Genomic DNA, 13562 nt, shown 5'->3' with positions numbered 1-13562 from the left:
AATCAATTTTTGCCGGCAGCTTGAGCAGTCTTTTTTGGGTCCTAGTGTGTGTGTGTGTGTAAAGTGATGTTATAGCAAGATTGAGAGAGTTCACTGCTACACTGAGGTTGGGTTGCTGAATCAATAACATTACCAAGTGTCGAGAGTTAGATTGCTTTATGTGTTGTTCGATCCAGTGTGCCTTTGTCAGAGGTGAGTAAATGAAGTCAATTGTATTGTTTGTATTCTTTGTTGATGAGGCGTTACTACTTAGCACGATGGCTAAGCTAGTTAGCGATTATGCTAATCAGTGTCTTTAGTGTCCGTTTCTTTTGTGTTTTAGAGAGGGATATTAGCACTTGAGTTATTGTTAGATAGTGAAGTTGTCAGATTTCAAACTGTAAACTGTCATACGAGAGTATGCTTTGAAATTGGGTTCGGATTGTGTTTATGAACAACTGTTTGATAAAGAAAATTCATTACAGACTGCCTCCTCCTTATTGGATTTTGTTGTTTAGTTTGTTTAAAGAAAATAAATGAGTCATTGACACAATTTATATCAGCGCTTTGCCCACAAGAAAAAGCACTTTTTTTTAATTTAAATGAACAGGACTTTTGTCTGATTTGTGTACTGAGAAATTATTTTTCTGTTTTTTTTTTTTTTTCTCAGAACCTTTATGAAAAACTTTTCCAACAAGTTTTATTTACTTAAAACAGTTCAGATGTAGATTACAGTTAAGTCAGGAAGGTGCGATAAAATATTATTTTTGAAGGAAATAGTCATCCATTTGTCTTCATTGTTACTTAATACATGGCTAAAACAACGTCAAGTTAAATTGTGAAGGTAATCGAAAAAGTGACATCTATCAGATTAATCGGTTAATTGTTTAATTAATCGTCCAATTAATCTTATGGGGAAAAAAAAAAATAATACCTTAAAATAAATAATACCTTGTTCTATGCTGCTGCTCTTTGCCGGAAGTTGTGGTAACTGCCGACCCCTGCGACCTGATGAGGGAGTCCCCATTGGGGAAGAGGGGCTACCGTGAAGGTGTGCTCTGGAAATAGAGACATAAAGACAGAAAACAATTAGAATGGGGGGAAACATGCCTTAATTGTTTATTTCTTTGAGGGGAAGAAACAAGATCACTGATAGACAAAAAATGATCATCAGTAAAGCTGGGAGAGAAAAAGACAAATCAGCTAAGAAGCAGGGGAGAGGTTAGTGATGGTATACACAATACATCCACATTTGTGCACACTGCCATACAGTATTATCTGAACAGTGTATACTTTATGCAGGAAATATTTATTAAAGGTTTCTAACTGTAGTATATTCCATAAGTGCCTGAAAATATGTGACACGACCGGGTCTCACAAAGATTCTACAGGGGGAAATAAATAATACAAATTCTCAGGTGTGGTGACTAAATGTGGTTCTTGTGCATACAATGTCAGCAAAAATAGGACCACACAATAGGACAAGCCTCCTGCTGATAATAGCATGCACCTGTCTGTTTGTGGAGAGTTTGGAGAGGACCCAGCCAAAGCTGTCTGGCCAAAGGGTCTCAGTGGAAACCCTTTGCCCCTACTCCCCCTGAGGATAGAGGTGGGCTGGATGCGACTTCCGTTTGCAAAATAAGGAAAATTAGAAAGAGAAATTTTGCAAAATGATTTTCAAAATAAACTGCTGATGTTGTACCATTAAGTTTTGTCCTTTTGTAAAGCATGTGGTATGGATGGATGAATTATTCTAATTATGCATTCATAAATACTGAATGATAGGGATCTGATGGAAGTTGGAAGGGCTTTATTTTAAGCTTTTTGACAGGAGTCAAAGGCTGAAAAACACACAATGCAATTTAAAATGGCGTAACGCATCAATTCATGTGAATCAAACTCAATGGTGAAGCAACAAGAATATGGGATGTGGAGTGTGGATGGATGAATCCTCTTACCTGTCACCCTCCAGGGTTTTTTTGCTGCCTTTAAGACAATCTGGACTTGACGTATTGCTACACTCCCTATTTTGGTAAACGGTAACAACCCAGAAAGAGAAGAGGGAACACAAACATGATATGGCAATGGCAATGATCAAACTAAATAATGAATATTTGCTTATCTGGACATTTCAGAATGAGAATTTTGCTAGGTCAAAAAGGAATTTTGGCAATCTGCACAACCCATTAACATTGTATAGAAGGTGCTTTTTAGAAAAAAAAGGTGCAGAGTTACAGATTGAGTACACAGTAGTACACATGGGTGAAAATGGATGGATGAATACAAAAGCCTCAGCCCAAAAAATAAAACAAACCAACAAACAAACAAAAACTTTGCAGCTCACAACCACAGTGATAACCTATAATGAACTGAAGTCTGCAGGACAAGTGTCAACCAACATGTTGGTCATAAAAATACTGATGCATCTCATACAATTAGACTTGCGATAAAACGTTAAACATTAGAGGTCGACCGATTTGGGATTTTCAAATGCCGATACAGATATGGGAAAAAAATTTCAGCCGATTGCCAATATCCAAAGCTGATTTTGTATGCCGATATTTGAGGTTGATATACATTTCTTGTTTTTAGAGCACATAGATTATGAAAGGCAATTTAAAAAAAAAAATGCTTCAAGACCTTCAAATTTACAATGATGACCTGGAACTTAAACGATTAATTCGGTCTTATGCTACCAAACCAACGAACGCAGCACTTCTTTTTATGATTATACACACTCAGCAAGTACATATTTTCAAATAATTAAACCCACCAGGAAGTTACGACCAGAAGTAAACAGGTGAGGGTGAGCGCAAGCGCGTAAGACGATGCTCACCATGCTAAAGCTAACACTATGAGTCACATATAGTAGGTAAGGAACGCTCACTAAACACCTTAAAAAGCTAAAGCAACACTGAATATTCTATCATGCAAGATTTTTAAAAAATCTTAAAAAAAAAAAAAAAACAATATTTACGAAACAGGCAAGCCTGATGCTTTCTGTAGCAGCCTGCCTTCAAGCTGCTGCAGGGTCCTTCCGGGATCTTACGTATCGCCAGTCAGTGGTGGCCACAGTTGCCCACACAGATGCCTGATCAAAGTCTGTTTTTTATCGGCTTATTTTTTTGTTAATCAGCTGATGGCTTATGTTGGAAAAAAGTCCAATATGTCTGTCGACCTCAAATTAAAATAGTGCATTGGATTTACAGTGCTGCTCGAAAGTTTGTGAACCCCACAGCGATGGTCAGATTTTTTGTAAAAAAAACTAAAATAACCTTATTAAATGTTAAGTTATACCCAAATCCACAATACTGACATTCCAAATAATGGACTGAAACAAAAGAAATAGTTATATTGTCATTCTTTATTTAACAAAAGTGGTTGATTTAAGAAAAACTCAGATATCATGTGTGCAAAAGTATGTGAACCCCTTCAGTTAATAGGATATTGCGCCTCCTTTTGCAGAGATTACCTCAACCAAACGGTTTCTGTAGTGACTAATCAGCCTCTCACATCTACTTTGGGGGATTTTTGCCCATTCTTCCTTGCAGAACGCAGTCAGTTGAGAGAGGTTTGATGGGCGTCTGGCATGAACTGCTCGCTTCAGGTCCCGCCACAGCATTTCAATGGGATTTAGGTCAGGACTTTGACTGGGCCAGTCCAGAACACGAATCTTCTTCTTTTTCAGCCATTCCTTGGTTGTATTGCTGGAATGCTTTGGATCATTATCATGTTGCATGATCCACCTTCTGCCAAGCTTTAACTTCAAAACAGATGGCGTCAGGTTATGTTCTAGGATTTGACAATATTCCTCAGAATTCATGATTCCCTGGACTATGTGGAGATGTCCAGGTCCTGAGGATGAAAAGCAAGCCCAGATCTTGACATTCCCACCTCCATGCTTCACTGTTGGGAGAAGGTTCTTTTGGTGGTATGCAGTGTTGACTTTTCGCCAGACATGGCGGTTTTGGTTGTGACCAAACAGTTCAATTTTGCACCTACATCAGTTGATGAAAACTCTTTTTAATTTAGTCTCGACAACACAACTGTTAAAAAAACAAAAAAAAAACTACTGAATTGATTGATTAGGAAATCAGGTTGAAATAATAGAAAATTCCAAAATGTTGAGGGGGTTCACAAACTTTTGAGCAGCACTGTATATAGGGCTTTTCAGGGCACTCAAAAATGCTGTACACTGCGTTGTTCTTTCATTCCACAATCGATGGTGGTAAGCTACTATTGTAACAACAGCTGTCCTGGGGCAGTCCGACAGAAGCGAGGCAGGTAATTGGCCTTTCTGACCACGATCAACCACTTCTTGACACGATTTTAATAAAAATTGGAGGCTGATGGACCTCAGGTTGACCTATAAAAGAGTAATAAATATCTCAAACGATAGCAGGACAAAAAAAAACCCTTTTGGTAGCACAAACCATTGACATCATTTTTATATAAATTTGCGTCTGATGGGGGGGGGGGGGGCAACTTCATGGAGGCCCGTAGAGATGGTTACAAGGCACATATAGCAATTACAAAGTGTCGCCCTTTTTTTAATTTTTTTTTTTTTTTTACTTTTACTTACTTTACTTTTTTGCCGACTTTTCTTAGTCCAGGTAAGACAGCTTTTGTTGTTTTCGTAGGTTTAGTTGTATGTATAATAATTACATTTTCAGTAACGTAAAGTTTCATCTTCTCAAATGACTGCCAAAAAACATTTGATTTTTTTTTTTTTTTTTCAATATTCTAATTAAATGAGATGTATCTTTATAAGCAGGCAAGCAGAGTAACAGCATATGTTGGGACAGGAAGAGCAGAAATTTCAGGCCTGATACCTGTCTTCTTCAGAGGCCACGTGCTCTACTAAGATCCGGGGATTTGAGGGGATCTTGAAAGGCATTGAATTGGAGCACCTAGAGGTATGTGGAGTAGCGGGAGGTGAAGGAACCAAATGCATGGAAGAGATATATTCTGAGGGGACAGTCAAGAGCTGAATGACAGGAAACAGCTCAGTTTAATGGAAAAACCTACACAAGCTTATTAATCCTATGCCCAACTACAGATAGTTTCTTATACCGATATCAAGCCAATACCGATATACTGTATACGGTAGTGGACTTAACATATTATGACTGATTGTACTGTAATTCCCCACAGGATACTTTAAAAATGTTAATTGTAACAACTTGAAGGTTTTCTAATAAGCATTCTGTGAAAAATAAGAGAACAACTTCAGCTGAAGTTATGGAAAAAGTGCCTATATTGCACCAATATATTTATTGTTGAAATCAAAATAGTGCAAACATCATTTTTTTTTTAAGATCATGTGTAAGTGCAAAGTGCCAATAAGGCACTGCCATATCACATATGGCTCATACAGTGCTTCTGGCTCAAAATAACAACTAAGCCACACAGCTTCAGTACAGTGAATGTGTAATGTAATGAGTTTGTAATTCATTATTTTTTAATCATTTATTGTTCATTTAATATTTGCACCATGAATGAAAAGTGTCTGCTCACGTAACAAATCCCAAGCATGTTAGTTTAGAGACATCTAATGGTCAATAAGCAAAGCTGCTGTGCTAAGCTGTGACCACCCCTTGAACAAAGGCTGCTACATTCGTTTGAAGGCAACATGCATATTGCCCAAAACCGATTATGAAACACCAATGTCAATATTATCCGATGTCATTTTAAAATGTTTTTATTTGCCGATATTTTCGGGCAGCCGATAGTATCGGCTCTCTTGTCCCGTAATGATCTTAAGTTACTGAATGTTCTCTTATCCTGGCCATCCGATAATAGAAGACAACTCTGATAAATAATGTAAAAAAAAAGTTGTTATTTTATCTGTCAAGTTTACATACATTTCAATGCCTCAAACATTTAGTTTAATGCTTTTAATGCTTTTCAAGGCTTGAATTTTGACAAAATCAATTTAATGACTTTTTTGCTTTTCAATGACCCACATTAACCCTGGATTAATCAAGATTGAATTTGACACAATTGTCTGAAATTCTTCAATTTATACTTTAATTGTGCTCTGCACAACAATCTTCTAGACCAGGGGTGGGCAAACTATTCCATAAAGGGCCGCAGTGGGTGCGGGTTTTTGTTGCAACCCATTAAGAGGACAGCTTTTCATCAATCTGCTGTTTTACAAGTGCAATCAGTCGATTGCAGTCAGGTGCTTCTCATCTCTGCTGAAACCTCACTGGTTAAACTCTCTGTGCTGGGTCAGTTGGAACAAAGACCAGGACCCACTGCGGCCCTCGAGGACCGGTTTGCCCACCCCTGTTCTAGACCTTAGTCATAATTATTCAATGGGTACAGTATGTCCGGGAAAAAAAGGTAATATTGTCCCTTTGAAATTGAAATAATTTAATTTTGAAGGATGAGTTACTGTGACGTCACGACAAGTAAATTATGTATTGATTTTAAGATGGCACAAACTAGAATGATGACATGAAATGATTTATGAATGCTAGTGTGAAAATTAGTTTTTTTTATTTTTTATTTTTTTTTATTTCAATCTTATGTGCTAATTCTTAATACCTGTCTCTGTCAGAAGAGTGAAAGTTGTTGTCTGGTCTCAAACATGTGGTGCTGGCACTCCTCACTCTATCCAACGATGGCTGCAGGTCACTGCACCACCACAGCATAGCAGCAGAGAGAAGTAAGGGTTGAAATCAACATGGTGGAGGAGGGGAGAAAAGGTGGAAATGATTGAAAACAACAGTAAAAAAAAAAATGTTGAAAATAAACAAATTATACAGAATGAAATAATTATGAGAGGTAAATAAGAGAATAAAAGAGACAAAGACAATTAAAAAGTTCATCAGACAGTGCAGTAACATGTAATGATTGAGGCTGTATCTCTATTCATCATAGCCATTCATTCCTCCATACACTGTGAGAATGTTCAGGTGGAAGGTTGGTGAGTTGCCATGGGAATCAGGTCTAAGTGTCTTCTACTATGCACGTGAGAAGGTGAAGAGGAGAGAGACGAGCTTTTACTTTACAATCCGATTCTTATTCCTGCTGATACGTTTTATTTCCATGTTGCAATAGAAAAACCGTTATTTTCGACAGATGGCTGGCTAAGTGCAACGGCATATCATTGCACATACTGGTTTCAGGCCAAGTGCCTCACAGGGAGGATGTCATCGACTTAAGAGTTTAGCACTCGTTTAATACTTCTTATTTGATATGTCAAGTACAAGCCTAAGCCTCTGTGCATTGTCACTCGCAAAAGGACATGTTGGGGGTCGAAGAAAACAGGAAGAATAATTGTGACGGGGCATGGCATGTTCTTACCTAACTGTGACCTCATCAGTGAACCTGAGCACACGGTGTGCAAAGATGCTACGATGCATGTTGTTGCCCCCCTCTTGCCTTTGGGGCAGCTTGCTCTTTAGGCATACAGGGAGGGTGGAGCTGTACACCATCCGCGCCCATGAAAGGCAAGAAAATATACAAACAAAGGCAAGGAAAGACAAAATGAAACATGCACCTAACCGATATGAGCAGAAACAAAAATGTGTGAAGGGAACACCAGTGTGGCAACAACAACACTTTGGGCAACTGTCGCATCAATGGGCAACACCAAAACATTATTTCATATTGGCTTCTCTGTTCACTGTTCCAATACCATACAATGGATTAAAAAAAAAAAAACAATCACCAGATTAGATAGACAACATCAGACTGAGATTGTCATGATGTAAGAGTAGTGTAGACTTTGCCACTCTGTAGACTGACTACATATATACTGTATAGGAAGTGATACTACGTACCTAATGCTGCTGACTAGAGCTGTCCCGACTAGTCGACGTTGTCGACGTCATCGATGACGTAAATGCGTCGACGGGCAAAACATACCGTCGACGGGTAATGACGGGTTTAAAAAAAAAATTACATGCAGATAAAGTTTAGAATGGCAGGAGCTCACAATGCAAGCGGTTGTTACTGGCACCCCCAAGGGGGCCGCTGTTATTTCAATGTGACGGGCATTGTCAGATTGAGCAAAGAGGAAGAGGAAGTGGGCGAGCGAGAGAGAGGGAGCGAGATCGGTGAGTTGGGAAAGTGCGCGGGTACCGCGTTCAGTGGCTGCATCCCCCGCGTTTTTGTTTTGGTCAATAAAAGTATCCAAAAAGGGGCCATCCGACGCCTCTCGGTGTTTTTATGCATGCCACCACCTTCCTGATGAGGAAATCGGACGAATCGACAACAACGAGCCAAGTGAATCGCCGGTTCACTCTCCACTAGGCGAGGAGTTGAAAACACCACCAATTAACCAAACAGGGCAGAATTGGTGACACGTGAAAGTGGCATAAAGCCAAAAAAGCGGAGCAGAATAGCCAGAGCCTGGAATTATTTCAAGGAAAATATGGAGGGTGCCACTGTGTGTACACTTTGCTAAGCTGAGCTCGCATACCACAGTAGCACGTCGGCTATGAAAGAACACTTGAAGCGCCGTCACCGAAGTATAATTTTCGAAGACAACAAGAAATAACAAGCTATCAGATTGTAAGTCCATACAACTTTCTAACGATTTTTTTTAAAAAATGGAAGTTACCTTTATGTGCGTCGTGTCAACGTGCATTTTTATTTAATAAAATAATTAATATATATATTATATAATTATATATATATTTTAAATTATTATTACATTTATTAGGATCATGGAAGCTCCCACTTGGGGAAAATACATACATATATCCTGTATATACATAATATAACAAAAATATATATGGAAACAGCACTGGCCTGCTTACTGTAATTCATGACTGCACTAATGTTAGTTACTTTATATTATAAAGTATCATTGTGTACATACTATATTTAAATAAATAAATTAATACTATATATTTAATTTTTGTTACTGTGAGTATGTGTGCCTCTCATTCAAAATAGTTGTGGTAATATTTCAGTGTGCCCTCTACTTTATCTATTTTCAGGTTGAAACAAACAAAAGTTGAACAGTTTTTCCCTCCCCCAAAAATGCGGAATGCACACCAGAAAAAGCATCTGAACTCACACAAAGTATTCTGAAAATGGTTGTCCGGGACATTGCAATTCATTTTAACATTTAGAACAATATAGACAATGACGTACCACAAAAAGAGTATGAATTGTTTTGACTCCTGTTAAAGAGGTGAAGTCTTAATGTTTCCGTTTACATTTTTTTCGCACTAGTTAATGCCAGCAGCATTTGACCTCATTGTTTGTGATTTATTATTGATATTTATGTTATTTATTTACACATTAATAAAGAATTTAGGTGTTCCAAAATATTTTTTGTGAATTAATGAGCTTCAACAAAAATTTCATTATTAAAGTAGTAAAAAAAAAAAAAAAATTAGATTAGTCCACTTATCGTAAAAATAGTCGGCAGACTAATCGGGAGGAAATTAGTCGTTTGGGACAGCCCTACTGCTGACTAAACAAAATAAAACAAGAAGCAATCTTGAGTTAGGATAATATTTAGAAAGGTCATGATTAGTGCTGGAGCCATTATTCGAGTAACTCGAGTAATTCGGTTAGAAAAAAGCTTTAAATTTAGCTTCTTTGAGTATTCATTTAATTAGAGTGGCGTTGTAATTGTTTTAAAAGTGTTTGCATTTAGTTATTTTTGATTGAGGTTAGGGGTCGGGAACCTTTTTGACTGAGAGAACCAAAACACCCAACAAATTTGAAATGTGATTCCATGAGAGCCATACTGTGTGTGTGTGTGTGTGGGGGGGGGGGGGGGCGCAGTTGCTGAGTTGTGATTGATAAAAATCTCAGTTGCACAATCACCACTTGCAAAATAACAACTAGAAACATGGACTGGCGTTGGGTATATATCCTGGAAGTGGGAACCACAATGAGGGTGACGTATGCTTCACACTGGCCAAGACAGGTGGAGTCTCTCAAGGTAGCAGTTTCGAGAGTCTCACACAACAGTTTGACAGGCAAAAAAGTCATAAAAGTGAAACCGATCACCACCTATGTGACTTGGGTTACCACCAAGTTCACTTTCGTACTATATGTTATAGCCACGCTGCTGGCTGAGAGGAGATTTAACATGTAAGGCGAGCTCTGTAATGCCAATCTTCGTGCAATCCGCAACCACGAATGGCCACTGAATTTGAAGCATATCATTGCAACGTATGTTTGAAGTGTCCAAGATCAATGTGAGAATGTGCCATGAGCTTATCGTAGCTCATTCATGTCAAGCAAGCCGGCCAGTTCCACTTTTAAGATTACGGTTGGCGGAGAGCCAGATGCAATCATCAAAAGAGCCAGATATGACTCGCGAGCCATAGGTTCCAGACCCGATTTAGGTATATACACTTCCCTCTAGTGGCAACAGTGAATATGACGTAACTCATTTAACATGGGTGCATCCTGCTGCTCCTTGTTAAGACCAACATAAGGTAACTTTTTTGTTTGAACAAATATGTTTTTATGCATCCGTAATTTAGTTTATAGGTATATTTACTTGACGTTTTTAGTGGGAGTATGGGTTGGAACGATATGTTAAGAGCATTAGAAAAACATTAGCATTTTATAGCATTTAAGCTAGCGGACCTTTGCTATGCAAGTTAGCCAATGGTTCTTTTGTTGTTCTTCCATCCTCATTGATTTATGTTTTTTATACCTCCACCGTGCACTGAAAAACAAACTTCATGGTGATGTGAAATCTACTTATTTTTCTCTCTGATTTTGTAATTTAAAGTTTCAAGGAGCAAGAAAACTCAATTGATTGCAATTACATATATTATTCATGTATTCAAGTTTACTTTGTGTGATGAGTAAGTTCTAAAATTTATTTTTGTCATACCTTTTGTCATGTTTTTCTTTTCTTTTAGTCCAAGCACCATTAAAGCAAAGTAAATGTTACTTGAAAACCTTTGAGTGGATTTGCTGCTGGAATGTGACGATGTAAAACATGATGAAATGCCTCATCATGTCATTGACTCCCCGCAGATGTACAGTACACATGCTCATCCCGATAAGCAAAAATGTCGGTAAGCGAAATCGACACAACAGTGTAGACTTTGTGTTCAAATGAGTAGTAGGAATGCACCAAAAGATTTTGGAATAACTTAAAATACTTAAATGGCAATACTTAATTACTAAAAGTCTGTTTTCAGCCTGGAATTTAAAAAAAAAAAAAAATTGGGCTAAGAAAAATGATGTGATGATGTAAGCAAAACCACGATCAATGTTCAGCTACCTCATTCTTTTTCTCTTGTAACGAAATGTTGCCCTTGCCAGGATGGGTCCCTTAAAGCGTTTGGATCGTAAAATGTAAAGTTCTTGTGCTTAAAGGGGCAAACCTATCATATTAGTAACATTAGTATGCTATCCCCAAATAATAATTTATCGTCAACAAGCTTGCAGCCTCATTTCCTAACTGACTAATTAACCAATTAGCGACAAAAACAGGATTTAGACAAAATACGTTTTATACTTCAGAGTGAGAAACTCTAATTTTCATTTTATTTTATTTTTTAAAAAAAAGGTGCATGTGTGTAAAAACAACAACAATAAAAAAAGTCAAACGTGTGTGCACTATATGTGCACACATAGTCCTTGGCATCGATTCTGCTATCACATCTGTTTTATTATTTACAGTTTTTCTCAATTGCTTTAGTACGTTTCTCAGATCAGAATGGAAATTCTCAAAACAGTTTGTGTATTTCCAAAACACATTGCACAAGTAGCAAAACAACATGGATCACCTGCAAAAGCCATTTTTAGTGCAAAATTCTTTCTTTTTCAAAAGTCTTGCGCTTAAAATTAAATTTCTGTGTCAATGAACATGTCAGTGCTTTCAGAATTACAAGTCCTGGTTCCATTGTGTACAGACAAGACGGTCAAATTGCTTAGTCATGCTCTCAATATAACAGTTCAGGCATGAAAATGGCTCAGGGGTTAAAAAGGTGAGAAAGGTGTGGAGGAAATATGTTCCGGCGTTCTGCACAAAATGTCCGCCGTCGGCAAAATGTCCTACATGTGGCGAATTTGACCATTTTAATTTTTCACATAAGGCTTAATATTCGAGTTAACGGGGGTTTAATTAGTTGAAGGAGTTGATTTCAACCACCATTGACTCGCGCTAGCTTAGCCACTCCGGAGCCCTGAAACTAACAAATAACTGTCAAACTGCACAGAATTTGTTCAAATCATTTCCAACGACTAATTAAACCCCGGCTAACTCAAAGATTAAGCCTAATGTAAAAAATTCTGAACTTCCTCTTTAAAATAAAGACCAATGAATATGGCCCTTAAAATGTTGTCTATAAAAGTTTTAGAGCAATAAAACAAACAACACAAATGAATAAAATGAACAGGAATCCTTCAAAGTATTTCATAATGGGTCCAAATTATTTTTCGAACAGATCATGTGACTATAGAACCTTAGAGACAGCCGTTTGCATTGCTTAGCCAAAACTACAGCTGAGGAGGCAAGATGGATATTTAGAATTTCTTTAAACCTAAGCTTTCAAAACCCTCAACAACAACTGATCTTGAACCGAGGATTGAGCACGAGCAGTATCAAAAAGTCCTGGCTGTCGTGTTACCTGTTGTGCTGTAATTCCAAGTGGTGCTTGAATTGGATGCTTATAGCGGTGGACAGTCTTTTTGAGCCAGTGCAAAGTTCGCAGCACACGGGGATATTTTTGTTATCTTTACTGGACAAAAATGTGAAGTAATGGCTGTGTTTCCAGTGTGCAAATGCAGCCGTTTGTAGTATATCTCCTGCCTATTTCATTGCATCCTGGCGAGGTAGCAAGGCTATGTTGTTTAGGCCGCAAACTCCCAGCGCTCACGCATCATGGTAATACACGAGACCCTTTTTGTTCCATCCCCGATTAAAAAATGTGACATGTGATGTCACTCCCATGACTACAGTATTCTTCATTCTACACACATTATGGGGCAATAACAAAATAGTAACGCACAGGCATTAAGGAAAGTAATTTTACTCAGATTGCTGATTTAGAAAAATGAATGCGTTAGATTGTTCTTTACTGAAAGAAAGTAATCAGATTAGTTACGCATTACGATACCGCGTTATTGACAACACTGCTTTTATATTACCGTTAAATACACAAGCTTGACGCTACCTTAACGGGAGCTATTTTTTCACCGGACGCTCCGGCAGTGTTCAACGCAAGCTGCAACGAACGGCAGTAACTTTGTCATACCACAAAATATGAAAACGAAAACCATTACTCACTAAATTCAATATGCTGGCAAATGTATTCATCTAAAAACAATTGGGAGTGATACTTTACCTCCTCCAGCGAATGTGAATTTGTGCTTAGTACAAGATCATCTCTCGCAATTAGCGATCTTTGACGCTCTTTTTTTTTTTTTTTTTCCCCTCCCCGTATACAAACTTGTTTCTCTCTCAGCGGCTGTGATTAACCTCAATGAAGTTGCTGTCATAGCTAAGCCTTGCCTATCATTCGTCTTTGTAAGTTTTTAGTAACTTTGTGTATTGAATTTGAAAGGAAAATGTGTGTTTTGTTTTTGACGAACTTTTTCATGAAGCTAAACTGTTGAAGCTACTCACATGTGGAAAAATA

The 13562-nt window shown here is 37.8% G+C and overlaps 1 protein-coding gene across 12 annotated transcripts in view; it reads right to left on the bottom strand.

The window, feature by feature from the left end:
* The window catches only part of rims1b (regulating synaptic membrane exocytosis 1b), a 141668-nt gene that overhangs the window by 37631 nt on the left and 90475 nt on the right, over positions 1–13562 (bottom strand). For 3 of the 12 annotated variants that reach the window (XM_057842456.1, XM_057842457.1, XM_057842462.1), the window contains 2 exons: positions 6532–6621; positions 931–1037 (listed from right to left, as the gene is read on the bottom strand). In XM_057842456.1, coding sequence (XP_057698439.1) covers positions 931–1037; positions 6532–6621 — 197 coding nt within the window. Of the gene's footprint in view, positions 1–930; positions 1038–1489; positions 1604–1937; positions 2004–4811; positions 4890–6531; positions 6622–7293; positions 7414–13562 lie in introns of all 12 variants that reach the window. The other 9 variants (XM_057842459.1, XM_057842463.1, XM_057842448.1 and 6 more) reach the window with 8 other exon arrangements.

Source organism: Corythoichthys intestinalis, chromosome 8 (genome assembly GCF_030265065.1).
Source record: "Corythoichthys intestinalis isolate RoL2023-P3 chromosome 8, ASM3026506v1, whole genome shotgun sequence".
NCBI classification, from domain to species: domain Eukaryota; kingdom Metazoa; phylum Chordata; class Actinopteri; order Syngnathiformes; family Syngnathidae; genus Corythoichthys; species Corythoichthys intestinalis.
Note: the sequence above shows the minus strand (reverse complement) of the source record. Positions and strands in the feature narration are given on the sequence as shown.